Genomic DNA, 27,970 nt, shown 5'->3' with positions numbered 1-27,970 from the left:
CTACAATCATGCCGAATACTTATCTTGCGGGATGTTATTTGCTTTGTTGTTATGTAACAAACCGCGAATAAACTAGATATTTTTAAGTTGAAGAATATCATGATTCTTAAGTGTTAAAAAATGTATGTACCGTATAAAAATTACAAAAGCAACGACAAGCACAACGGCATTAATAAATGCTATTTGCGGCGGTTACTGTGCTATTAATAAATATCTCAATGTCATACTAAGGTATTCGTACTGTACTCAGTGACGCATTTTAATGTCAAGGACAGAATAATTTCATTACTGAAATAAGTTCAAAATGGCCTGGATCTTTCCATCAAAACTGTAAATTTTGTTCACATTGGACGAAATACGCTGTTGGTTTTAATTCATCCGGTAACGTTTAAATATTCTCGATTTGGCTCCAATGTTAATCTTATTCCTGTGATGAAATCAATTCGGGAGCCCATCAAACGAACAGAACGTTACTACATTTTTTAATGTTAAAGCTGTTTTTTATTTACTAAAGAAACTGTCACGCAACATGAATGCACAAATCACAAGACACTATTGTACTGTACAATCGAAAAAATGTAAAATGACATGATGAAAGCCAATAAGATAAGATCACAACTGATATCAATACAGTAAAAGAGTATTACAAGTTACAACATAGCTAGTCCACACAGTGGACAATGTTAATTTATGTTATGTTTAACCCTTATCAAAACTACCATAATTTATGCAAGAATTACGTCATAAAGTAACTGTAATTTTTCGACATCCCGAAAGTAGAAACAAAAATATATTTTACACGTTTTATCACCCTCACGTCTTATTAGTTTGTGACGTGTAGTTGTGCAGGGCATTACAGCCTTACGCCAATGCGACTGCGTTGGGCCCCCGCTACTTTAGCACCGAAGCAAAACCAACAACTTAGTTTCTATTTTGCGAAAAATTACAATGTTATTTCTCAATTTGTTCTCGAAAGACAACGTTTTGGTGAAAATATCTCATGAAGCGAAGCTTTGATGGGAGCTGACATTTGGTTATGATTATTACATTACGTTATTTACAATTAGTAAGGGGCCCTACCAGCGCATCAGTTGTGGCATTGGGCCGGTCCTGCGTGTATAACGTGGGACCAAATATTGACAAAAAAAGTTTTTCTGTAGCGCTACAGAGGAACATTTGTATTGCTGGTAATATATATGGAGGAAATCATGTTAGTTTATTGTCTTCCATAGTTTTAGCGCTATTGAGTTTTAAGTTAAATGGAAGCCTAGAAGTACTATACCAAACAAACATAGAAGTACGATAACCAAATATCTGTTTGTCTTCAGTTCTTCACATAATTCATTTGTTTGCAATAGAAGAAAACTGGCAGTGTATTTGCAATATGCCAAAACCGAAAACATACACGATCAAAGTTACGAAAAAGCCTGAGGGGATTGAGTTCTAATGATACTGATCAATCAACTGGATGGCTAGAAAACCACGAAAGACTAGGTCTAGTGAAAAGTAAAAGGCGCCAGTGATTGTGGCTAACACTATTATATGCATTGTGAGCAAGTGACTAAGGTGAGTTTAAGGTTAGTGATGAAAGAGCCTAAGATCAGTATGAATAAGGGTGATGTTGTGCTCGTTGCAAGCATCTTTGACAACTTCGTCTTGTGCAGATCCATTTGGACTTGCGATGTACTGCACTCCACTCTGTAAAACCAATTTCTGCTGTTATCGTTTAAGTGAGATGTGCTGCAACAGTTAATCAAAAGTAACAAACGGCGGCATAACTATGATTAATCTGATAAAATAATTGTTTCACTAATCTTCGAGTTAATTTCGTTTAATGCACTTGACACAAAAAACAAATTAAGCAATGCAAACAGCGGCGGCAGCCAGTTAATGCTGGTATCTAATCCATGTGAGAATAAAGTACAGTACCTGGTGCGCTCTATCTATGTTATCACGGAATGGGAAAAACGCGTCGGAGCTGAGACTCACGCCTTTCAACTGCTCAATCCATTTAACTCTTTCTTCCTGAAAACAATTTATTAGTTAAATGGTTTACACATCGCAGAAGTGGAATGGCGACTCAGCAATTCGGTGACATGGATTCACAGATAGAATCTCATGTTGACATTGAGCTATATTCCGTCATTAGAGCTCAACTTCGTGCTATCCTATCCCTTTACCTTTGTAAGCAAATCTGGAGGGTTTTCAAATGAGCTTTTCCAGGTGTCCAGGTCCATATCCTGAAAGATATTTTGAATTCACATTTTGAAAAAATAATAAAAAACCTGGCAACAATAAACATTCCAATGTTACCTGGCCTATCATTCCATTGACAAAGACGTCAATTAAGTTTGACATTTCGGCTCTTTTTATGCCCTTCTTGAATTTCATCCCCAGCACACTAGGATGGTGACGTAGCCACCTTTTATGCAGTTTCACAAGTTTTAGCTAGCATTTTGATGGTGTGGCAATAATAAAACAAGTTTGCAGTCATTCGCATCAAATAGTAACAGCTAACCATTTAGATGTGGATGATAAAACCTATCATAGTTAAAGTGGCTTTTTACCAGTTGTCAGCTTTGTCACCAGCCAGCCTGGTACAATGTATTCTAGATTGTTGTCCCGCACCAATTCCAATAACCTACGGCAAAAAAACTACTGGTAACTTTAGCTCCAGCATACATAACTGTATACAGTCATAATAACTCTGACTTGTCCATCTTTCGCATAGCAGACTGAGTTTGATTGGGTGTATTTCAACGCAATTGCGGCAACGAGTAAATCTTGCTTGGCAGAGTCCGGCAACTGCAATTAAAATGAAAACTTGATACATGACGCATGAGTAAAGTCATCAATCCCAAAATTTTTTAGGTATAGTGGTGATTTATCCAGTATAAATGATAAGCGGGTAATAAATCCAATATGCTCTCACATGTGTCTGAATCGAGACAATATTTCTCAGATGTAACGCATCAATGATGGCATTGTTTCGTTTTTGCCGAAGATGGATTCCAAATATGGTTCTTTCTTCAATATTATCAGGTATGTATGCCGAGTCCATCTGCACAAATTACACACATATTCTGTGATTCACAAATTAAAGTACTAAAAGCAATCAGGATTTTTATATTGTAAATTGTACGTATGTAAAAGTACAACACATTCGCTTCCTTGAATTAGATTAGTAGCTTGTGCTCAACAGCAATCAATCAGCTGAAAGTAAATGGCGCTAAAGTAAGTTCAAAGCTCAGCAACAATTGTGTGTCAGTCATGTTGTCTGAAAAGGATACCCACACCTTATTTGTAAAAGTGACAAACATCAAATTTGGGCAATCAATCTCTTCATGGTCAGGTACTACAGATGATGATTGTCTGGGTCCCTGTTAAGTTAATTTTACTATAACTATAATGGAGTAAAACCTCTGGTAAGCCAGCTTCAATGGCAAATATTACAGTAGCTGATAACACTACCAAGTTCTCAAAATTTGAAATGTGTACTAGCCCTCAACATCGATTTTTAACTGAAATCTTATTTTAAAATGTGAGAAGCCACTAAACTAAGAAAATTTCGTATGACCCAGTATAAAATATTAGAATAGCATCCCAGTTGGTTGATGTTTTGTTATCCTTCTTGTTACAGAAATATGTTTCCTTAGCTTTGTGTGAAACGCTTGTGATGGTTTTGCTTTGTTATGTAAGCAAAGTTAGATGTAGTATCCACTCTAAGCATGTTTAACAAGAAAACTCATGCATTTGACGGTGAAGAATATCGAAACTGTAATTTTTCATTCCCTGTCCATTCAAAAAAGGTTTTTACGTCACACAAGGTACTTTTAGGCATGAACTGCAAATTTATGCAGTCACAAGCAACACTTATGGTTTAAAGATAGGCTATGCTGGATGGTATTCGGACAGCCTTGGGTCTAGCCCAAAATCACCCTTTACAACAAATACATTGGGGGGTTGAGAGTTGCCTCAATGTATATTCTCAAAATGGTCTGGGAAAGATAAATGAGTTTTCTCCCCTACTTTGCTTCCCTGGGCACAACGCTTAATGTGCCACTGAGCATGGTACAATACTTGAGCAGATTAATAACTACGTTTAAGTAGGGCACAGATAAACTGCAGTGATTCAAAAAGTCTTTGCAATGACTTATTTTAATGGAAAATATTAAAGAAAGCTAACAGCAAAACACCTGTAAAATGCAATATCTTCCTGATTTTTTCTTCTTTAGTACTGCTAGAGCTTCGGGTTCATATCCAGGAGCAATCACTCCATCCGAAACCTTGAATAAAATTAGATATATTCCAAGGTGCAAGAATAGAATAGTGCACAGAACTGTGCAGCAAACAACGCAAACATATATTACTTCCCAACTTCTACGATTGTAATGGTTACCTCTCGAGAAATTATCTTTGCTGTGACTACATCACACACATCTGATAAAGCAACAAAATCACCAAAAGAAGACATTCTATCAGCACCTAAAAAACCAAAAAAATCATTTTGAACATATTTATGTTGGTGAATGAGCACATATTCAAATTTTACCTACCTCTAGCTCTGGCGTAAGCAACAGCTAATGGTGATAATTTTTCAAATAGGCCCGCTACCATGCACACTTTCGCTTCACTTTCACTCAATACATTCCCAACAGCAGCACCTGAAAAATGTTTCAAGTTGATATATATACAATTAAGTTAAAATAATTCTGCTGAAAGTATCTCCTCATTAGTGCAAATAAGCTATTAAAATGGCAGTAAAACACTGGGTTATTTTTATTTTATCAACAGAATATTTTTATCAGCTACTGCAGTGTTTCTCAACCTTTTTACCCATGGAAAGGAATCAACAAGGTAAAAATTATTTTTCAGAGAAAGCCTGTACATAAATCTCCACATCGTCACAACTATTCCCTTTTTTACCGGTATTATCTAGTTTATTGGCAAAACTAACCCACATCACAGTACCTTTGCATGACATTTACCCTTGGTTTTTTGCATGACATTGCCGGAGCTTGGTATCCGTACATGGGTTTGGGTGAAAATAGCGTTAATTTTGAGAAAGACCAAGATCACACCAAAATATACAACCAAATGAAATAAATAGCCTCCAGAAAAGCTCAGTAACCAGGGCTCAAGCGAGAATAATTTTCCAATTTTAAGATTAAATCATATGAATTTGTCCCAAATGCTATACAGTAGAATCAGCTTAATAAATCCACAGTTATTAAATCCATCCGCATATTAAACCCAATTTGCTCTGGGACGGAAATTTACATTGAAAAATAGCCATTTAATAAATCCAAAATTCGCTTTATAAATCCGTTTCATAATGATTTTTGTGAAAAAAATTTAACGTAATGCATTCAAAAACTTGGATATATTTTACTCTATGAAGAGGCAAAGAGAGTACCATCTTAGAGTGACCTTTCCACCCAAAAAAACCACGCTTGATCAGTTTTTTTGCATTACCCGGTGATAAATAAATATTGTGTAGTGTACTGTATTAAAATATGTGTGCTTCTTTTTGTATAGTGTACTCATTTCTATTGTGACGGATAATAAATCCACTGCTTATTAAATCCAAAATTGCTTAGGACGGACGTGGGTTCATTAAGCGGACTCTACTGTAATCATATTCCAGCAAGACTATTAGCTGTTTATCATCATTTCTAGCTGAACCTGGTTGAGGAACACAGAGCTATGATAATATTGAATAGTCCATAGATTACCAGCTGGGCTGACATGTTTGAAAGACGCAGCTGCAGGTAATCCACATGCAACTTTCAATTCTTTCACAAGCTGCCACGCATTTAATGCATCACATAAATTGATGTATCCGGGTGATCCATTTAACACTACACATTAAATAAAGACTCAAGTTAAAATAACATAAAATGCAATTTTAAACCGTATAACTTAAATAGTTTCTGCAAAAGATTTATAAGAATTTTCTGAGAAAACCAACAGACTAATAAACACATTGTAGATATAATGGTATATATATCTTGATTTATTACAAGGAAATTTGTTAAACCAACTCTCTTGTCCCAGGGCAAGAGTGGAATTCTTAATCCGGAAGTAAGTTTAAAAATTACTAAACTTGTCCGAACAAACATGTCACTAATTATGCAAATTCCACTGAAATACCTGAAAAAGGTAAATTTCCATGCTTAACGTAGGCTTGAGCAGGCTTTTGATGAGGGTTCATCCCATATCTCAATCGAAGGCAACTTGACCCAGTCCCAAACTGTTGTCTTAAATACCCAGATATAGCAGCATCATATTCAGCTGTGTGACTGAAAGCCTGCAATACAGCTATAAGATGAGATAGGCAATGTGTATGCAGTCATTCATACATGCCATGGTACTGCTACTACCATACATAGACAATAACATGTGAAATTTATGGCAGAACCAAGTTTTGAAAAATAGCTATACTTTACGAAAGTTGTTAATTGGTGCATTGTTTCAATGACATATACATTAATCACTTATTAAACTAAAATCATCAACTGCCATAAAAATAAGTTCACTTCAAAGACTGAGTTTTCCTTCACTGAGACTGAGATCTTTTGTCTGTGCTGCTTTGTATTTCTGGCGTACTATTAAATCACAACCATATCAATAAGTGCTCAACTTGTCAGCTAACTTAGCAGAGGTGAGGGTCAAAAATGAAATTACTGGATTGTAATTTAGCTATTGCTGGGCGGAGCATAAGTACTCAGAATGTCAGTGATGATGTCATTACTTCATGCAAGGTACATATACATAGTGAATATGCAATTGTTTAATAAAGACTTACACAAAATTGAGTGGTAAAGGAAGGGAAGCATGACAGTATTGTAAAATGCTAGAAAGCAACTGTGCAATACATTGCTATTACTCCATACTAGGCCCACGATGACATAATTAAAAAAACAAAGTCATATGCTTCACTGAGACATGCGTCAGCACAGGGGCAGGCCATGTGCTTTTGTTTCCTTTAAAGAATGCACCGAACCATACATAGTCAAAAGATGATAATAAAACTGTTTATATTTTAGAGAGAACTTCAAAAGTAAGTTAAAATATGTTATCACAAATTGTGATCACTTCTAACAGCTGCGGTAAATTACGTCTAATGGTTATGTTTTTAAAAGTGGGTTTGGATAGTATTAGGTAGCCTGGACTTATTTCGGTGTACTTCTGCCAGTGGTCATACATCAACCTTCTTAAGCATGCAAAGCGGGCACAACGGCTCCTTTTATATGATACGATTTAATGTCAAACATGAAATGCATGATTTACTTCGCAATTTAATACACGTGCTGTCAAAATAGACTGCCTGGGACAAATAAACAGGGTAATTTATTGCCCGCCTTAAATTTTTAAAGCCAGACTTAAAAGCGATGCCTATAACATTAGCTAGAGTGTGATTTGAAAGAACCGGTCTGCTTGCTGTTGTGCGAATCAGACTTGCAAAAGATGGAAAAATTAATTGCAAATTGCAACATGTATTATCATGTTTACAGAGGTGAAAATTTCCAGATTTCAAGGCAAAGTCTTTCCTCTCCAGGTGCAAAAAAATTAGAAAAATATTTCATAATAAAGAAAGTAAAATTCAATATACTACCTTCAAAGCTAACTTTTGTTTAGTTTCAGGACTGATATCACAACTCTTTGATGCTTCCATTTCTGAAGCTACCATGTCATAATCATCTGGATCACAGACAACTGTTACACGAGCATGGTTCTTTGCAGCAGATCGCAGAAGTGTCACGCCACCTACCATCAACAAGAGCAAGTACGAGTACATTTTTATGTAAATAAATCTAACCAAAAATAATTATTCATTACTTCTAACTTTTGTAAGATCTAGCAAAATTAAACTCCATGAAATTAATGAAGAGGATCAGTAAAATTTTGTGAACTTGCATACAATTTTGGACATGTCATTTATTACCTATATCAATTTGCTCAACTGCAAGATCAAGGTTAACATTTGATTGGCTGATTGTGTCCACAAATGGATAAAGATTGCACACAACTAACCTAAACACCATAAAAATAATGAAGGAAATGTCATGGCAAAAATGATCTATATTTAAACTTAGAAATAATTCCCAATTTGTAAAAATTATATATACCATACTATCTAGACATACACCTGTATATCATAACTAATTTTTGGTTGCATTTGAAAAGCAGCTCCTAAGTTTTATAGAGGTGAATTTCAATTCACAAGCCATTCAATTGCTGAATAATATTTAACACAATTTCAGTGAATGTATCATTGAAGAGAATGCCTTACTGAATATAACTAAAATCTAATGCATCCATATCGTTTTCATCAGATTCTAAATTTCTAGCAAGGATTCCACCATGGATAGCCGGATGAAGTGTTTTCACTCTTCCTCCCAGCATCTCAGGAGCTCCAGTGACATCACTGACATCTCTGAAAACAATTTTAAATTTGCATGTTTTACTTTCTACAGCTAGCACTAAACACTAAAACAAGTTTGTGTCAAGAATTTGTTTAATCGTAATACTATAGGTCTACCGGACATCAATTCCTGCCTCTCGAATCCTCTTGGCAGTTCCACCTGACGCAATAATATCCATTCCTAATTTCTGAAGTCTCCGTGCAAATGATGTCAAGCCTTCTTTGTTGGAAACACTTAATATAGCTGCAAAGACATTATGGCATACTTTATAAAACAATCAATTAAAATAAGTTTTATGATAATGGATTTATATAGGGCCTAGGCCTAGACCTAGTTTAAATTTTTCACATAAAAATCAATTTAAAATGCAATAAAAGTTATGTCTTAAAGCTGTAACGAAACAAGCAAAATTTCCCTGTGTTTTACATAAAAGAATGTAGCACAGTTTTATATTCCTATGGTTATGCTCACCTCGCATATTTTTGCTCATCTTTCGTTTCTTTGCGTTCACGTTAATTAAACTCAAAAAAAATGTTACCATCTAATCTAAAACAACAATTTAGTTAGAATATTAGACATTATTTGGAATTCTGCACTCTCACATCACATTAGCCTAGCACATGTAGCTTTCTTGTACTCATGCTGTGAAGGCCTAAATTAAATTGCAAAGATTTAGAAGGTACCGCGGTAACAGATAAATTTAAGACGTAATAACTCCTCATTTCTCCATCCAGATATGAAAGCGCAAAAGTAAAAGAAACTATTAAAATTCTTTCACAAAACGATCCTAACAATAAAAATATTCTTGATTAACGCAATTCCACACACACAGCAGATGTGTAAAGAGTGTTAACATATAAGTTACTAGCTTCAAAAAGCTGCAATTGAGGTTTTCACTAATTTCACAGTTCACGCACATGCACAGTGTTGCTAAAATAAAATTACAAAAAAACTAAACCGTTTTAAAAGTGCCCATATTAATTTTATAAAAGGAATAAGATCAATCCGAAAACAAAAGGAAAGATATATTGGAATATGATTATCACCGAATAGAACACAACCAACAGCGTATTGAGTTACTCCAGGTTACACGCTTGTGCGCATAATGCAGAGTGTTGTTTGCAGCATAAGTTTTAGTTTTGCCATTAACTGAGCGGAGCGAAAATTAAAATGCTAACGATTCTAGTTATAGCACAGTAAGGAGCATGCTCACAAACAATTGATGAAGAGAAAAAATTGGCGAAGCCAAAGGGCTTAAAAAAAGTGATTGCAAGAATAAACGCCGCTTATTTTGACCACCTTGGCACCACATCATTTTGGTCATAAGACTCGAATGATCACAATAACCAAAATTGCTACAGTACCATCACACCAGGATCGATACAGTTAGGCACAAAATGACAAAATATAGCGAGTTCGTCATTTATTTGATAAACGACAAGGTTAAAGTCAGTGTCAGTATGTGAATTGAGAATACACGTGGTACAATTCCCACGCACTGTCAAGTAGCATGATAATATAATAATAACTACCGAGGTGTGAGTCGGACGTATCTCATACGAGCAAAAGATAGCAAAGATACGAATACGTATCTCATACGTATTCGTAGACGAGCAAAGACAACCGCCCGGTGTACGCATATGATTACGACTAGAAGTTGATGATCATTTAGCAATGTTATCTATAGCCTACATACCGTTTTATGTAACCTAGGTGTTGTCTTAATATGTATGGTTAACTCGAACTAACCGAAGCCTGCATCAAAAATATGCCTGTCATAATTTATCCGGAAAAAAAATTACGTTCAAAATTATTTTTGACAGCTTCTGGCTTGCATAACTTAAATGTTATACTAAGTAGATGTTGTCTAAACCGTGTTAACTAAATCTTAACGTAAAATAATAAACAGGATATAGTTTGGCACTCTTAAGAATAACTTTATATTTTTCGACACGAGCCAAAATCTTTTTCACAGTACCCCCGAAGAAGCAAGCTTATGCTTACGAAAGCTCGTGTCGAAAAATATAAAGTTAACCTTAAGAGTGCCAAACTATATCCTGTTTCTTTCTTTACTTTAAATGTTATAATAACACAGTAAATTCTATCGTTTTAGTTTTAGCTAAACCAATCTTTTATTCCATATCTAACTTCAGTAAACTTTAAATAACTCAACTTTTTGCAAATATATTACGTTTCCTCTGAACTTGATTGTGACTGCCTCCTTTTTGCAACAGGGTGTGTGACCTGCATATACAGCGAAATAGCCACGTAATGTATAAATTTAGCTTTTTTAGTGCGGCACATAGTTTGATCGTGTGGTCCAAATTTTGCGGATTGTTTATCATGATTCATGACCTAATCTGTGGTTAGTAAAAATGCAACCACGTGTAGGCTATTACTTTACTTCTGTTTTAACGACATATTTCTAAAACAAATATGAGAAAAAACCCGAATAAGTTGTCAACGAATAAGCTCTCCTATCGCTTCTATGGTTAACTTAAGTATATATGATAATGTTCCTTCCTCAAACGATTAACTATAAAACCGTTTTGTATTAAAATATCAATGTCAACATATTGCTTTGAACAGAAATACCAGCTCGTATGGTCTGCAAAAGGTAAAGTAATGGTCTCAATCAGTAAATGTAGTAGAAGTTAAACACGGGGTAGCTACTATACGCCTGTATTTGAACGCAGTGAAACTTTAACAGCGTTAAAAGTTTGAAGAGCTTTTTGGAAAGAATAAACACTAAAGCAGTGATTCCCAAACAGTATGCCACCACAGATTCTCAGGTGGGCCGTGAATCTTTTTGGAATTTAGGAAAAGGACTGTATAAATATTTAAAGTAAGGCATGCAAACAAGCATATGCAACTTAAAAGCTTTCTAACTGCTCCACAATAGCTGATAAATAACTACATGTGACGATGAAACCAATTATGGCATTGTCGATAGAGTAGGGTAATTTTCTAAAGCAACTTTTCTTCTCTTGTAAGTGTGCCGCGAGCGTTTTATAATAATTTATCTAGTCTAGTATACCACAAGCTGAAAATGTTTGGGAACCACTGTAGTGCATATAATTATGTTTTCCTCAGCAGTTTGAAGTAGAATATACACTGTTTACAGTGACCCGATTTTTGGTTGTTGCAGAAGTTACTTTTTAGTGATTCAACATACGGCTTTGTTCAAACGCATTCAGTTTTATTTTATAGTGCCCGCTTAAGCGTGTTTCCAATGGTTTCCAACCACTGTTTTAAAAGAACAACTTTCGCATTGTTTAAAACAAGTAAGCTCTTGGTTATTTAATAGCAAAAGCTTCTCTAATTGTAAGTACAAAATAGAGCACCAGAGTTTGCAAAAGTCTTTTGTTGCTATTGTTATATGGTCTACTACTCATAACATTACCGAGTTCAATAACCGTGACGAAGAAACGCTACTATAGTTTCACACTTTTGCGTTAGTCTATTTCATCAGGGTAAGGTCACTTCTCAGTGGGCCTATAGATGCGCTAAAGACCAAAGCAGAGTTAAAGAAACCTGCATCGAAGCTCGATGGTATAACTTCGACAGCAGAAAGTAAGCTGGAGCGCAACGTATTAAAAAACAATCCTAACGGAGTGCTACGGAATTTTTTGACGGTTTAGGCCACGACAGTTAGTGTTAGTTAGCAAAAATTTTCTGGTTAGATGAATATTCATTTTCAAAGGCAACGCAACCACAACAGACAATTTTAAATGTTAATCGCTAATTTCGTGTTCAATATGCTTTTTGTCAATTTAGACTACTGTATTGTGAGTCATTCACGTGTTCTTTTGTTTTGTTGTGTATCAGGCTGCGTTGCCAAGTGACATTTACATGTGGTTCAGCGGCAAATACAATGGTACAGAAAACTACAAACAAATGGGGTTTGTTTTCTTGTGGTAGCGCGTTTAACCGTTGTTGAGACGCTATGCTTAACATCAAAACAATCAATAAATTTACCAGTCGTGATGACGTCATCACTAACCGGTGGTGAGACAGTTCGACAACACACCTGAGGTCTGACACAAAATAAAACTTCAGCATAGCACACAAAATATGAGGTAATCTATTATTTACGCCATTCGAAGTTGCTTAGGCAGTTCGCATGTACAGTAGTTAATGGTTAACCAATGGATGTATTTTGTTAGGATGTGGTTATATAGGGCGTCACGTCCCGTTAGAGTTATAAAAGGTGGTAAAAACTTAACGTTGTAAGCATATCGATATTTTTGTAATTGTACCCTGCGTTATATATGCTTGCGAGTTTGGTTTAGACCAGGGGCGGGCAACTTCTTCGGTCGGCGGGCCTGATATGAGAAAATGAAGTACTTGGCGGGCCGGATTCCTGAATAGATTGGAACGCAGCTTTGTCTTATTAATGTTCATGGTCAAAATGTTTGCTCATAAATGTATATAGACCCGAACAGAACAAGTAGATTTATGGCCATCTTTCTCAGGTTGGCAAACTTGGACTTATTCAGTGACGCAATACAGGGATTGCGGCAGAATGTGGCCGCAGGCCACATTATCATGTAAGACCGGAAACTGTCTGCGGGCCGCTCAAAATCCCGTCGCGGGCCGGATCCGGCCCGCGGGCCGTATGTTGCCCACCCCTGGTTTAGACTAACCAACAGCAATACTTACAGCTCTTATCTGAAGACTTGGTTATTGTATTCAAAGGTTTGTCAATCTGCACAACTGTTCGGTGATAATTACTACAAAGTGTCTAACTACTAAGTAGAAACGTTGATTGCAAAAGTGTTTACAAATACAGCAACCATGCTGCAACAAATTCTTCGTGATATGTATGTCGACCCAGAAATATTGGCTGAACTACCAGAGGAACAAAAAGAAATGTTGTTTTACAAGATACGCCAGGAACAAGTAAGTAAATACATAGATTTAAATCGTGTTGGATCATTTTAATTCATCTTTTACCAATCCATTAGGGCGGAAGTACGTTCGTATACCATCTACAATGTCAAAGTGAAAATTGTGGCATGTTTGAACGAAAGCTTAATCAGTTTTTGATTGCTGTGTGCTATATAGCCTTATAGGGTCTATTTGAACTCTATGACTTACATTTGCTACCTTATTTTTTACAATATCTGTCAAGATGAAGTATAATTCACCAAAATGAAGCTTGTATGTAGCATTGTACATGTCATATCTCATTTAACAAAAATCTGAAACTAAATATGCAAAACTCTGAGTACCCTATCTTCTATCGACGGCAGATTCGGCGATACAAAGAACGAGAAGGCAAAGAAAATCACAAAAAGCAAGCACCTAGGCAGCACAAAAGATCAGGTAAAGTTTAAAATTTTGTTAAGTATGCTGCCGAATCTGTAGGCTATATTTCACACAATTTGTACAAATAATAATTCTAGGGATAGACAAGAAAGTTCGGATTTTAGAAGACGCTGAGGGTAACCCCTGGACGTGGGTGTTTGGTGAAAATGATGAAATAACAGCAGAGGAGAAATGGCAAAGCTTAAGGTTAGCGACCAATCGACTATCAGTACAGAATAAAAGGACAACGTCCTCTTATCTACGTCATTTTAAATGCTTGATGTTTGCGATGTTGACCTCACTGAACTTAAACAACTGCACAGTGTCGTCATCGTCGTCATCCAGTAAACTGTGTTTAACCAGTAAACTGTGAGCTGAACTTACAGATCGGGCTTCCTGTGTTTTATTTTACCAAGCCCAATATTCAGTTAGTCAGCTCCATAATCTGTATACGTATATGAGGTGAAATCAAGAAAAGACATAAAGTTAATCTGTTATTTCCTCATTATAGACGATGGTATTGCCTATTAACCGTATGATCAGTAATTATTTATAAATGCTATACAACTACATACAACATACATAAATAATATATATAAGACATTTAAATGTCTATGTTACCGAAGTTTTTGCCAACTTAACAAGTCAAATAGCTTAGGCCTACCATATTTTCATCGCCAAAAAAGAGGACATTTTCTCCAGCAAATACAATGCAAATAAAGTATTACGTTTAAAGGATTTATCAGATGTTTTTGGATAATTATACGCAAAATGCACAAGTAATGCATTCAGCTTCAAAAGCAATACGTCTTTTTCTGAAACAAGGATACTTCTGCCGCAGTTCATTAGAAAACACAGTGTTCCTCTTTGGCATTATTGCTTAGCTTTATCTAGATTTTATGTTTGTCTACATTAAAACAATGATAATAAAAATGATTAGACCTCATGCTGTCGCTGAAAAGTCATTTGACTTGACTTAGGCCGCATGCCGAAAATTCACATAAACATATAATTCTGTTTAAAATATAAGCAAGAAAGCGCAAAATGCAAAAAAGGAGGACATTTGGGCATTTTTCAGTGTCCTCGGAGGACAATTCGTTTTTCTTTAGAAAAGAGGACAAATCCTCCTAAAAGAAGACATATGGTAGCCCTAAAATAGCTATACTGCGCAGTGATGAGTCTGCAGTCAAACAAAATAAAGCTCTTCACAGACGTGTTAATGCATTTATATCTTTGTAGTGAAGAGCGGATTGATGCGGCTATCAAAGCGGTCATTCAGGAAGAAGAGCAAATCCTCAGGGCGCAGATCAAAGCCAGCCTACCGCCTTCCCAACTAGGAAGCTCAGCAAAAACAAACCTTTTGACCGTTAAGCAAGTGCCCAGGTACAAAAGATCACCTTCGCCTTCACCGAAAACATCGCCCAACTCTACCCCGGTTTTAAAACGGATCAATCGTTCACCCAGGGGTTCTCCCGTAGCGTCCCCTGTTGTTAAAAGAAAAGATGTAAGTTGAGTTGAATTACATGTTGTGGTGTTTGGTGCTTCTGGGTTTCAAACTGTAATTTGCTATTGTCAATTAACTATTCAATCCAGTGACATGTATGACATCGATCTATTACCTATGCTGTAGTGAATATCTTCATGGTTACAGGCGAGAAATAAACAAAGCAATGGCAACGGCAGCAACGGTAATGTTCAAATAGTGCGTGTGAAAACACCGCCAAGCCCCGGAACCCGCAGCAAAAGGAATGAAGTTCATCATACAAAACTAACTTCTCCTGCACAATCTAAAGAAAAACACGTACAGTTTTCGGTCATGTCAGATGAAGCCGAGAGCAAAAGGACTAACAATCTACCAAAAGAAAATATACTGCGAACCCTGCAAAACACCAATGGTTCAAAGAGAGTCCCCGCTTCTGAAAGGAAGGTCCCACAGAAGTCACCTACCACACAGTTTCTATCTACTGACGAACAAAACAAGGGTTATGTAGAGGACGAACAGCCTGACTATGAAGGTAAAGTTTGGTAGAAAACGGTTATATAGCTAGTTGCTTGAAAACGTTTTATATTCATGTTTGTAATTTTGCAGAATTGAGCGCAAGGCCATCAAATTACGAAGAGGTGATTTCAAACGACGAATGGAACCAACAACGTAAGACAATGTAGCTATAACATGTGATATATAATATGCCTATACATTACACACTGATTTTCTGTGTATGCCATTAAGCATAAACCATAAACCAACGGATTGCAACGATTAATCTTAACCTATGTGTACTCAGTGCGTAGATTTAAGGAAGAAGATGAAAAAAGGCGGAGTCGGGCGCGCCGGACGAGCATCGAGTATAAACGCCAATCCAGGCTGGCTACCTCCGGTCCTATTAAACTGAAGCCCATCGATGAACAGTTCGGCCAAATGACAACCGTTAATAAGTTTCAAAGGAAACCTACGCTACCACCCAAACCTCCTACGTTAAGAACCAAACACCCAGTGCCGAGGTAAGCCGAATAGTCAATCAATGACTGTTGTCTGCTGAGTTTTTGTAAGTGCTTTTAGGCAAGCGATAATTTGATCCAGCGCTTATTTTGACTGCGGTTTCAAATTCAGCAACGTCCAAGTGTGTTGTAGAAAAGGCCATGCACTTAAACCTCGAAATAGACAAGAATCAGTTCAGTGGTTTCAAGACACGCAGCTTTGGCTGTATAACTTAAAAGAACAACAGCACGTTCCCGGTTGGTTTCATGGTAAGTATGTTATGTTTCTACAATATAGATTATCCTGGTAATCAAAAAATTGTTATTTTTATAATCACGTTACTTGCACGCGAGTTATATTACCCTCTTCGTCTAATTAGGGTGCCTACTAATTATAGACAAAAGCTTGAGTGCTTTTTGTCATACGGGTTTTCTTTGCCAAAACTGCTTTGCTTCCATTTTGCGTTTGTAAATGGGCTCATTTAAAACTTTTGTCGGTGATTTTACGCTTGTGCCAAAGTCATCAAATCGCTCAAACTGTTATTTTCGCCGATATAATTAATCGGTCGTAAATCTGACTTTGCACGTTTACTTAGTAGTCGCCCACATTACAAACATTAACACTGGTTAATGGTACGTATCATAGAGAATGTTCTATTGACCTTGACGGAGTGAAATGTAACATGCCAATAACTAAGTTTGAGCAGTCCCTGTTACGTTTTACCTTAACGTAATCTAACATTGTATATCGCAATGCCAATTGTAACAATATTAACTTATACACATTACAATGGGCGTGCACTATACTTTCTGTAAATAGGATTTTTGTATTTCGCTGCATATAGCGGTATAGCTTGTAACTTGTTTTACGGTATGCGAGTGCAAATGCGTAAGGTGAAATAAATTTATTAAAATTCAACCACTTTACTCTTTACAGGAATTATAGCAAGGGCAGAAGCCGAATCTCTACTGGAGAATAGATACCCAGGAGATTTCCTCATCCGAGTTAGCGACAAAATTTGGGGTTATGCCTTGAGTTACAAGTGAATCTTTCATTGGTTGTTTTAAATTTATTTTCTAGTTCATTTAGCTCCTAATGGTTTCTTGTCAATATAGCTTCTAATTTTAAAATTATTTTGATAATCTTTTGACTGTACCTGTGTGCTTATTGTAGAGATGAAGACAGGATAAAACACTTCTTGATCGACGCCTCCGAAGCTCAATGCTACCATTTCTTCGGAAATGACCAAATTAGGCATGAGAGTCTACAAGATTTGCTTAACTATCATAAGGTACGTTTGCCATGTGTGGCTGGAGTTTAGCAAAGAAAAGTCCTGCGGTTCGATCTCGTTTCTGTCAAATCAAAACAAATTTTATTTTTAGCAAGAAGTGATTTCCTACAACGGGGAAAAGCTCAAAAATTGGGTCGGGCAAAGAGACCTAAAAAATCCCGACTACGGCGAACTTAACTCACTTGACGAAGACACACTTTTGTGAATTTGAAGTGACCTTTGCCTTCAGATGTCATTGACCTCAAAGAAAACAGACTTGCTTAGACTTGCACTGAGCTTTGTTACACCGCCAGTGCAACATAGGCTATCACATATTGAAGATGTTCAATTTGATTCGTTCAATTGCAGTTTTATTACTTATTCTAAATCTTTAAACTCAATTTTATGCAAGGTTTTCATTTTAATTATACGTTTTCATGACGTCATATTATGCTTTAATATATACGTCATTTTTTATTTATGGAATTTTTCTTTGATATTTTTCCACTTGCAATATTCAATCAGAATCATATTTATTTTATTGCTGTTGACACAAGGATTTGTTGCAAAATTTAACCCCTTATAAACACTGCAGTTTTTGCCTTTATGAGAAAAATGTGATCAAGGTATAAATGTCGGAAATTGATAATGAAAGAACGAATGAGTATGACTGGAATCCGTAATTGCACTAAACGTGGACAAAAACCGTTTGGTCTCGTTAAATTATAAATAAAATGTATACATTTTGACGTGAAAAATAGTAGTCCTAGCCTATAATTTAGCTTTTTTGCTTTGCGCAGTTACTAGAATGGCATAATATTTGACGATAATGGCATTCAAGCTGCCAGAGCAATATAAAAATGGTAAGAAATTCAGTTTATATGCTTTAGAGCCGGAAATACAGTCACGGGATTATAGGTTACTAATGTACAGCGCCTTGAATTGGATGTCATAACTCATAAGTATAAGAGAGTTTTTTCAGCTGTATATCCTGTTTCAATATCTGTCAAAAAGAGAAGAAAAACAGCCCAAGGGCAGAACCCTCTGAAATGTAGACACTAAACAGCTCAAAAAATGTTCTTGCGTCTTCCTAAGCGTAAGGTTTGTTCGCACATTAGCTCAACTTTCTGTAGCGTTTTGACTAAAGCATTTTCAACTTTTCCAAATCTCCTTTAAAAAATTTGGTATCAAATACAGGACAAAAGAATTAGCGCGAACGGTATAGACTTTCAGCCAAAAATGAAACAAAACTTATGAAAGCCTTTTTCTTCTACAGCCCGCTGCAATCGATAATGCGCATGAGGACATTTAGTAGAGCGTCAATCCCGTTTTGCGCACATATCAGAACCGATTCTACTATTTTGACAAAGTAGGCCGGCAAGGCCGCTCAAGGCCACCACTATGAAATTCCGCTGCAATTATACTTGTGTTTATTAAACGTTTCCACATTTTATCGGTACGATTTTCGAAATGTACGTGGAATATAACTTCGACTAATACAAGCATCATATGGTTATCACGATTGTCTTAGAAGTGTTTATAAACTGTCTGTAAAACGCAGCAACAACCGGTTGAGGAGTAAATAAAAGAGAAATCACGAAACACACGTATTTGCAACGGCACATGAGATTGCAGAAGGAAAAAACTAGGTAGACAAGATCTTCAGATCCAAAGGCCCATGCTTTAACACAACTGCTATTCTATCTTTGCAAGTCCGGACGTAAAGCCTACCTAGAACGAAGCCAAATGTTTAACGGGACAAAACAAATGTAACAACCAAACAGTTAGTAGGGTAAGTAAAAACACTTACATTACTGATAATAATTCAATGGCTCAGGTAGGAAATAAAACCAACTGGATCAGTGGGACGACGTGCAAAGTTGTGATGTCCGCCAAGGACGCCTAAAGTTTACAAATAAAGAAATTTGTAAATTATGCAGTTTACAACCTACATCCAGGCAGTAAATAAAATCACCTCCACCCCAGAAGCTGATGTAATCAGGAAAAGATTAGATTGACGGAAGAGGAAGATAGCCACTGCGAGAATTGGAAGAAGAAGCAGGTTTCCATAACCAATTACACGATCCCACAACAACAGGAGCTGCTCAGTCGCAAGATAACCGGCAAACGCACGAACTAACCATTTGAAAGCAATCTTTAATCTAAAAAAACTTTTTTCTTTAAACTAATGTGATAAAAAAGCGATACTTGTTGATTCCACCGGTAGAGCTTCAGGAAAGGGTACTGGTGTTTTTATTGGTAACTTCACTGACTCGTAGCAGTTGCTAGTACTGAAGCTGTTTATTAAGCAACATTAAGCAAATTGACATACGGTTGACAACCAATTTCCTGCAAATGGCGACATAATCTCGGGTGCAACGATTGCAATGTCGTCTCAAAGAGCAAGCAAAGAGAAACAATTCCCTAAAATAAAATAATAAACAGAAGAACAGGGCGACAATTGCTATTACCAGTTGTCCAGTCACAAGCTGAAGTATAACAATTTTTATTAATATCATTTTAAAGAAATTACCTAACCTGCGATGCTCACAGTAATTCACTTTTCCAGTCACAACTTTAAAAACCACAATATTACCTGGGGATGTGATGATATGGCATGTAATCGGTGAAAGTATCTCGTATAGAACTGTCGAAATATGTAATAGAGTCCAACGGGTTCAGCATAGAGATAACACAATGGAGTAGCGTACATAGAAAATCCATGAAATGGAATAACACCATTTGGAGGATATACCACTGCATACTCATCCTGTCCCAACTTTCCTGTTATGAAGCGAAAAAAAACAAGTGTCAATGTTATTTTTAAAGAAGTTGTTTGTAGCAGCTATGTCCAACCAAAATGCTTTTTGAGGCTAATATGGTGTAATTTTTCAATGAGGGCCACATGTTTAATAATTTATAAAATGTAATTAAGTTCAACACAAAAGAGAAAAAACCAAATGCTTATAATGAAAGCAACTTTGGATTGTGCAATACTTGGCGCGAGTTGGACATAACTCGTTTAAAGAATACTCCAATTGCATACTTAATGATTTGTTGAAAGCTATCTGCAAAGAAGCTAGTATACTAAGGCAATGTAAGAACTAGTTACAGGTTAAAACTAAGTGAATATGTTACTATATACACAATAAACATAGACATTGTACAATGCTTGCATACAAGTAACACAACACTGATGACAATAAAACATTACTGGCAAACTATCAAATGTTCGAAAAAGCACTGTTTCTACTGAATTAATTAGAAATAATGGTAATTGTTAATGTTTTATTAGTAACAGATTTGATGAAAAACAAAAGATAGGGAGAAATTAACAGGCAAAGTTATATGGATATTTTTCACAGTATTTCTCCACATGTATAATTATAAAGTTTGAATCCAATTATAAACGGCCAGATATGTAAAAGAAAAATTTTAAGACAATTTTAGCGAGCAGACAAGACTGACACTTGTGAATTCAACATGAAAGAAAGTTTTCATGCCAAGCTATACACCACCGGAGAAAAGTAGCTGACAAAGACATACAACTGTGACATCTAGACATGTACAGTATGATTGACATTTCGCCCCACAACAAGATGAATATGACTTGTTAGCTTGACAGATGATATAAATAACCTTCATCATCGCATATTCCCAGATGGGGTGGAAATGTAGGCTTGGATTTGATTAAAGTATAATTGAAGTTGCTTTGATTTGGTGAAGTAAGTTTGTCAACATCAAAAACAGGAATGGCTTCCGTGAGCGACGATTCTTGCTCAGCACTTGTCCCGCTTGGCTCTTTTTGTGCTTTTTGATTTAGAGCAATTTCATATACAGTTGGTTGCACATGTACACATAACAGCACATACAAATAATCATATGTTATGTTCACTGCACATACAATTTTAGACAACAATAGAGCTTAAGCTAATCATACGCATACAGTTAACATCAGACAACTGGCTTAATCAAGTATACTAAAATACAAGATAAAAGTGATGTTGGTAGTTGAATTTGTGGGTAGAATAATTTTTAAATTGACTAATACCTCTTATAAATGACTTGGGCGGCATGGCACTGCTTTGTGCAAAGTGGTTTAAAACTGAAGTGTCTCTTGAAAACACAAGCAACACTTGATATAAATAATCCTCAAAGACGAAGTAATAATCATCATTCACTGCCGTTAATTTGACATCCTATGAAATACAATAACATCACAAAAAAAGTTTGACATAAGTTGACAAAATAAACATGACAACAAACTGAAATAACTGAGACTTTTTCCTATTACCAGTATTCTTCCGATTACCAAAAAAAAGTAGTATAAAAATTATACATAGAATAAACATTTACTTTGTATATAAGGCTATCAACAAGCAGGTCATGTTGCAGAACATATCCTTTAAGTTGTTCATACTTTAACACATCCTGTAAAGATAATTTTTTTGAAGTATTACAAACGAAATGTTGTAATCTACACTGTTCAGCATTGCAACATTAATTATTGCAATATCATGAAAACTGCAATACAATATTTTGAAAGAACCAATGCTAAGAGGTGGAACTTACCAAATGATTCACAGTTACACCAAGAGCAAGTTGCCATATTTCAGCTCTGTGCCCGCTTGGGCAACCATTACGACAGAAATATTGCGCTAGAACACTACGCTTTTCATCAAGAACTAAATATAAAATTCAACTAATGTCCAATTATGTAAAAGATAAAGTCTTTAAAATGCAGTATTGATATCGAAATGGGATATACAAACAGAAAAGATAGAAATCTGTAATATTAATTGCGTTATAGCCTACCTTTTTTAGCAATTTTATTTCTTTCATTCTGAAATGCTTCAGATGGTACATCCAAATTATCATCAACACCAGCATGACCATGGCCATGTGCAAACTCAGAAAACTGATTTTGCTGTTAAATGTTATTTAATTTGATTAGAACATTAAAGTTTAAAGCTGTGAGTCGTTGGGTTTGTTTCAATATTTTCATTTCAGGTATATTTTATGAATAAACTTGTTAGAAATGTATTGTTTGTGAGAAAAATAAATGGCAACACAAAAAGAATTAAGAAAAACAAAAGCTAAACAAACTCGGGGTTGTAACTAAGAAAAACATTTTGCATACAAACCAAATCTTTGAGTTTGGGTATTTCCAATGGAACTTGTATAAGACCCCAGTGACCACCAGATGGTTTCTCATCGACCTCAGGACCAAGTAATCCACAATAATTTGGATTTCTTAAGCTGATAATAACTTCAAGAAAATCTTTGGGAGCATAAACTGGTCGAAAATGGCTTAGATCTAGCAAATGCAACAATTACATAATTAACAGCATTACAGTATCTTGAAATGCAACAAAATTAACAGCATTAATGTGGTTAATGTTGTTTTCAATAACGTCAACATTACAACATAATATACTGCCAGTTACATGCCTGGCTCCTCGGTCCCCATTTCATTCCATTTGTGTAATAAAGCCCTTTGTTCTTCAGGTGGTCTTTTACGAGCAAGCGGGATGCTCAATTCTGTACACATACTGTTCATACTTTTCAGGATTCTTCTTTCCCAGTTAGCCTGTATCAAAATGTTTTATTCAATAAGATCAGTAATAATAATTTACAGTCAATGCAAGTACAGAATATGAAAAGTTCATTATTAAACACTACAGGTACGACACTAAAGTTGAGCATAAGACAAAGTGTGCACTGGTAGCTAATTTGTTCAAGCAAGTTTCACCTGAAACCTCACATAGCTGGCAGAAAATAACTAAATAAAGAGAAAGGGTACTGCACAATCAATATGTAGTACAACATACTTCATATTAAAATTTTCAAAGACAGTTTTGTACCGTACTGTTAGTTACACTTGTTGTTGAAGTACATTGCTTGATTGTCTATTGTAGTATTGCTTGCAAGTTATAAGTTTACACCATACCAGCTATGAGAACTATTTCTAAGCGTTAAGGCTTCACTTCTTTTACCTGGGCTTTCCTCATGTACATCAGTGGCTCCTTCTGACATTCAAATGGTAGTGACTGATCAAGGGAAGCTTGGCAGCTATAAATACAAAAAACAATGCCACATTAACTGATGCAGTCATTCACCGTCAATTTTGAAATCAGCAAGAAAGAACATGATGAAGCAAGGCAAAGAATATCGAAGTATAACGATTTGATATTGCACTTGCCTGCTTAAATAAGCAAAAATTTTATTTCTTAGAAGCCTGTCCCAGCCAGATGTCTTCAAGGCTTCAACAACATCTGTTTTCAACGTAGCCAAAGACGCAGTTGGTTTTTCAACTTCTTTCTAAAAAATTAAACAAATGAATAGAGAAAACCAGCTATAATAAGCATGCTGACATTTTGTTAAATATACTTTGAAATGTCATCACCTTAGTCCTTACTTTAGTTTACTAAACTAAATTAGTATAAAAATTTTAAAACACTTGTCATAACAACCTGGGCAGCTCGTTTTAGCTGGGAATAAAGTGTACTGCCATTGAGCTTCTTAACAATTTCACTGATGGATGCAGCAATCTCATTAATTTTAGGATCCATATTGAGCAGTATCTTCTGCCAATACGTTACCTACACTTGGAGATTAAAGACTAACAGTAATAATGAATCCTTTAAAGAATATCAATAAGATCATTATCAAAGAGTTGACTAATGAAAATTATAATAATAGCATAATAATGTCACATTTAGAAAAACAAAATGTCTCCAATATAATGAAAACTTCATAAACATGGAGAAATAACCAATTAATGAAGGCAAAGGAAAACTTAAAACCTTTTATACTTTGAATTATTTCCTACTGGCTTCCAACATGTCAAAATCTAAAGTGGGTAAAGATTTGCTACAAACATACAGGAGATAGAGAGTTTAATCACCAACATGAATGGACAAATACGAAAGTAAAAATCATTTTGCAAAGTGCATTAATCCTATGAATACAGATCGTAACCAAGTGAATATCAAGTCATGCAAAATTTTCTGACATACCAGTAAAGTGTGCTCAATCACTGTAAGTTGTATCGAGACCATAAAAGCATAATTCATACAAATACTATATACTGAATTTGACAAGAATCTACACACATAAATAAGCTTTTCACAACTTTAAGAATTACGTTGCACATCCATTGAGAAAAAAGACAAAAAATTACAAAAACAAAAGTTTCACAAGACCAATGGATTTGAAAGTGATGTATTCAATTTCCAATTTCCAGCCCTCTACAATTAGTAACAAACAAAGTAGCAAAATGTTTCAACTAGGATGAAAATGATAGAAGCAACAAACTTTCTGGACAATCACTGACAAATATCAGGTGCGATATTCAGCGTCATGACGCTTTCCACCATCGATTTGGTGAATACTTCCCTTTACAGAATTTAAAAGAGTCTGAGATGTTTCCAATATCTTCATATAAGCTGCTTCTGTTTCCGAAATTGTTTTGTCAAATTCATTACGGGCAGCCATCTTTTTGGAAAGGCTTTCATTGATTTTTGCAAGCTTTTCTGTTAAAATACGAATGTCATTCTGAAGTTTTTGTTTTTCTTCCTCCTCCTGTAAAATGTGTCGATGAAGTTCATCCCTTTTAGCACATAAATCCTCAATGCATTTTACCAACTCATTATTATAGCTCTGCAGCGCTGCACCTTGGTGGGACATTTTGTTTTTGTTATGTGATGTTACAGTCACACCAACAATAAAAGATTTATGTAAAAATAAAGAAATGTATACCTAATAATTCAAAATGCATTTAAAAAATGTCTATGATCCCACAAGATTTAAAAGTAAAAAGATGCAAAATATCTATATACTGGTAGCTTAAACTTGAACGTAAAATTTCTCGAAATTGCTTATATTGATTGATTATATACAGCAAAACAGTAATTGTGCACTAGAAATTCGCCGCACCATACAAACTTTTCGGTAGTAGGTAGGGCCGGTCGGCTAGACTAGTCACAGAATTAAAACAAACATCAGTCGGTCTAGTCGGTCAGTGATAGTGATGCCTGGGCCTAAACTGACATTTTGATGAAGCGAATGCGACCATATTGCCTTAAGTCAGTAAGAAGATAACGTAGTCTGTTGGTAAAAATATGCAGTTACAGATAGATATGTTAAAAGTTGATTTTATTTAAATTTTATTCGGCTTTGGTATTTTAACTTCCAACTAGGCCCCGTAGTAGAAAATGCGGCACCTGCACGCACGAGGTTGGTCAGACGGCAGAATATGGCAGGATCACACCCGAGATTTTTTCAACAAAATATTATTGCACACCGAGAGAAGAGACATATCTCCAAAAAACTATCCTTTTTTCTCTGTTTTCTACTATAAAAGGCTGCACCTTGATAACCACAAACGCTGGATGTGCTTGGGTCACTAGTTGTGGTACACACCACCTGCTTCCTTGCACATCTGCACTCTAGAATTTTTCCTCTGCACCCCCGAGATCTGAGCGTAAACTAGGCTACTCAGGTTCATCAATATCCACGCTAAACTTTTTTTTTTCATGGCGATTTATAACAAATAAACAAAGAAAAGCTGATTGTTTGAACGCCAATTTATAATAAATAAATAAACAAATAATTAAGCCTTTAGTGTACACCAAATTTTTGCGTCTTTGCACGCACAACTTTTTGTCGAAAACTGCATAACTTTCCAGTCGTGACTGGGCCTAAGTTAAAAATTTTAGCCTGGAATAACAAACTAACAAGAAAAGTGGCTTCAAAAGTGCATTTTTTCACTACCTACTGACAGCTTTTTGCAAAATTTCTTAACTCAGGAACGTTTTCCCAAGATAACGTGAACTAAACTAGAAGATTGAAGATTGAAGAACGGTACGTAAAATCCAAACTGCTAGGGATGATAGGATCGAGGTAGTAAAATTATATTTATCATATTAGACTGCTTATAAAACACCGACCCTATTAAGCTTTTTTCCAAAGAAACATGGTTTTCGCCTTGTCGATTTATCTTAATCTGTTTAGCACTTTCAAGTTCTCTGGCTTTTGAACAAGCGCAAAGGCGTTGGTATCCATAGCGCTGTAATAGACAACTTATAAAATCCAGTTACAATACTTTGTTGTTGTAATTCATGGTAATTTTGTTATCTTACTCTTACAAAGTTACAACATATGTTGTGATGATGCGATATAAATGTTACAGTTTAAGCTTTACTGGGGTGATAAATTTGACTTTAGAGGTAGCCTAACCTGAATGACATGAGTGACTAACAAAACAAGAGTGGCCATAAAACCGTTTTCATAATCATAGAAACTGTTTTAGATTGATAAGATACGTCATGATCACCACTGCTTGTTTCTAAACTACATTAAACTTGTCTGCAAGCTGTCCAAAAAACTGGAATGAATTAAATTTCATATTTATTTATCATTTTTGTTACCTTAAAATGCTTAAAAATCTTGTTAAGTATAAAACAAATGCTAATAAGGGGATTTCCCTACCATAAAATCTCTATCTAATTCTAAACAATATAAAAGCTCCTAATTTAGACAATTGGCATACGGCCATACGTATTATGTATCATACTGTTTGAACTGAGCAACTAGTCAACTACGGTACGGACTTGTCCAGAATTTGAATTGAATTTCTTTATTACAGACCTGTGTGTGTTATATTGTTGTACAGCCAAGCCCTAGAGCTATTATTATTGCCCTGGGCTAGGAAAGATTATGACAAAATGATAGTTCGTTTGTTTGTGTACTACTCGTGTGAAGTATTACACAACGAACATATCTGTCATAAAGACCGCATATGCTGGCGGTAATTGTTTGAATATGAGCGAGGACGATTGATGGTTGATAACTTGTTTTACTTCTGCTTCGATGATATGAGTTTTCATTTCTCAAATTTGCGTGACTATGCTGTTAGTTGCTTGATTCTGTCTATACAAATTACTAAATTATAAAGTTCCCATTTTGTTTATTATAAGTTTATAACACAAAGGTTTTCACCTTCGGGCAAAGCTTACTGAATGTTACATAGCGCTGTAGTAACCAGTGAAATCGATCACATAAAAAGGAAAAATGGTAAACATTACAACGGTATTTATATGTGGCAAATCAGTTCAAGCGAGGAAATTATCTGACGTCATTAAGGAAAACTCAAGTCTGGTAAACAACTGAATTACAATATCCCAAATTAAATTCCAAACATCTCGAAAACAACTCGTGAGTCCTGACGTAATCGTCACAAGATTATTGACCTGCAGACTAGAAAAGAGATTATGTATGCATTAAAGTCCTAACTTACTGTCATGAACTGTTTTGCCTTTCTCTTTTACTCTGTCAAATGTTTTTTACACTTTACTTCAAGTTCATTCTGAATTTCCTTCCTCCTCATTCTCAAAAAGGACAGATTATAACCCAAAACTATGTTCAGTATTTCTTGTTGAAACAAATGTTTTAATATGAACCTACTTGCCTTAGCTGTTG

General features: G+C 35.6%; 4 protein-coding genes across 8 annotated transcripts; 1 reads left to right on the top strand and 3 right to left on the bottom strand.

Moving 5' to 3' along the window:
* Positions 1-1,355: 1,355 nt before the first annotated feature.
* LOC143465122 (bifunctional purine biosynthesis protein ATIC-like) lies at positions 1,356-8,992 on the bottom strand. Its single transcript, XM_076963293.1, has 17 exons — positions 8,901-8,992; positions 8,546-8,672; positions 8,297-8,440; positions 7,949-8,037; positions 7,619-7,770; positions 6,154-6,310; positions 5,736-5,861; positions 4,557-4,664; positions 4,400-4,485; positions 4,197-4,286; positions 2,933-3,061; positions 2,713-2,805; positions 2,568-2,641; positions 2,314-2,422; positions 2,181-2,240; positions 1,930-2,025; positions 1,356-1,698 (listed from the first exon to the last, which is right to left on the bottom strand). Exons 1-17 carry the CDS (start codon positions 8,968-8,970, stop codon positions 1,579-1,581), a joined length of 1,830 nt encoding a protein of 609 aa, XP_076819408.1. The 5' UTR covers positions 8,971-8,992; the 3' UTR covers positions 1,356-1,578.
* A 3,496-nt stretch (positions 8,993-12,488) lies between these two features.
* Positions 12,489-18,485, top strand: LOC143452020 (SH2 domain-containing protein 4A-like). 2 transcript variants are annotated; one of them, XM_076952833.1, is made up of 12 exons: positions 12,489-12,508; positions 13,128-13,331; positions 13,685-13,757; positions 13,838-13,946; positions 14,979-15,243; positions 15,391-15,754; positions 15,829-15,891; positions 16,025-16,241; positions 16,351-16,487; positions 17,155-17,260; positions 17,392-17,509; positions 17,601-18,485. In XM_076952833.1, exons 2-12 carry the CDS (start codon positions 13,227-13,229, stop codon positions 17,712-17,714), a joined length of 1,671 nt encoding a protein of 556 aa, XP_076808948.1. In that variant the 5' UTR covers positions 12,489-12,508; positions 13,128-13,226; the 3' UTR covers positions 17,715-18,485. The 2 variants fall into 2 exon arrangements, with proteins under 2 accessions (XP_076808948.1, XP_076808957.1); XM_076952842.1 differs by having other exon boundaries at positions 12,490-12,508; positions 16,372-16,487; positions 17,601-18,474.
* A 410-nt stretch (positions 18,486-18,895) lies between these two features.
* Positions 18,896-24,102, bottom strand: LOC143451995 (TBC1 domain family member 19-like). 4 transcript variants are annotated; one of them, XM_076952797.1, is made up of 15 exons: positions 23,962-24,102; positions 23,691-23,809; positions 23,485-23,560; positions 22,940-23,078; positions 22,633-22,805; positions 22,304-22,415; positions 22,061-22,173; positions 21,845-21,919; positions 21,540-21,687; positions 21,128-21,298; positions 20,085-20,272; positions 19,821-19,912; positions 19,464-19,650; positions 19,299-19,390; positions 18,896-19,219 (listed from the first exon to the last, which is right to left on the bottom strand). In XM_076952797.1, the coding sequence occupies exons 1-14, from the start codon at positions 24,058-24,060 to the stop codon at positions 19,322-19,324; spliced, it is 1,761 nt and encodes a 586-aa protein (XP_076808912.1). In that variant the 5' UTR covers positions 24,061-24,102; the 3' UTR covers positions 18,896-19,219; positions 19,299-19,321. The 4 variants fall into 4 exon arrangements, with proteins under 4 accessions (XP_076808912.1, XP_076808920.1, XP_076808929.1 ...); XM_076952805.1 differs by having other exon boundaries at positions 18,896-19,215; XM_076952814.1 differs by having other exon boundaries at positions 19,304-19,390.
* A 27-nt stretch (positions 24,103-24,129) lies between these two features.
* LOC143452032 (microtubule nucleation factor SSNA1-like) lies at positions 24,130-25,752 on the bottom strand. The gene has a single exon (XM_076952852.1). It carries the CDS (start codon positions 25,175-25,177, stop codon positions 24,830-24,832), a length of 348 nt encoding a protein of 115 aa, XP_076808967.1. The 5' UTR covers positions 25,178-25,752; the 3' UTR covers positions 24,130-24,829.
* Positions 25,753-27,970: the final 2,218 nt, after the last annotated feature.

Source organism: Clavelina lepadiformis, chromosome 1, assembly GCF_947623445.1.
Source record: "Clavelina lepadiformis chromosome 1, kaClaLepa1.1, whole genome shotgun sequence".
Lineage (NCBI taxonomy): Eukaryota > Metazoa > Chordata > Ascidiacea > Aplousobranchia > Clavelinidae > Clavelina > Clavelina lepadiformis.
Note: the sequence above shows the minus strand (reverse complement) of the source record. Positions and strands in the feature narration are given on the sequence as shown.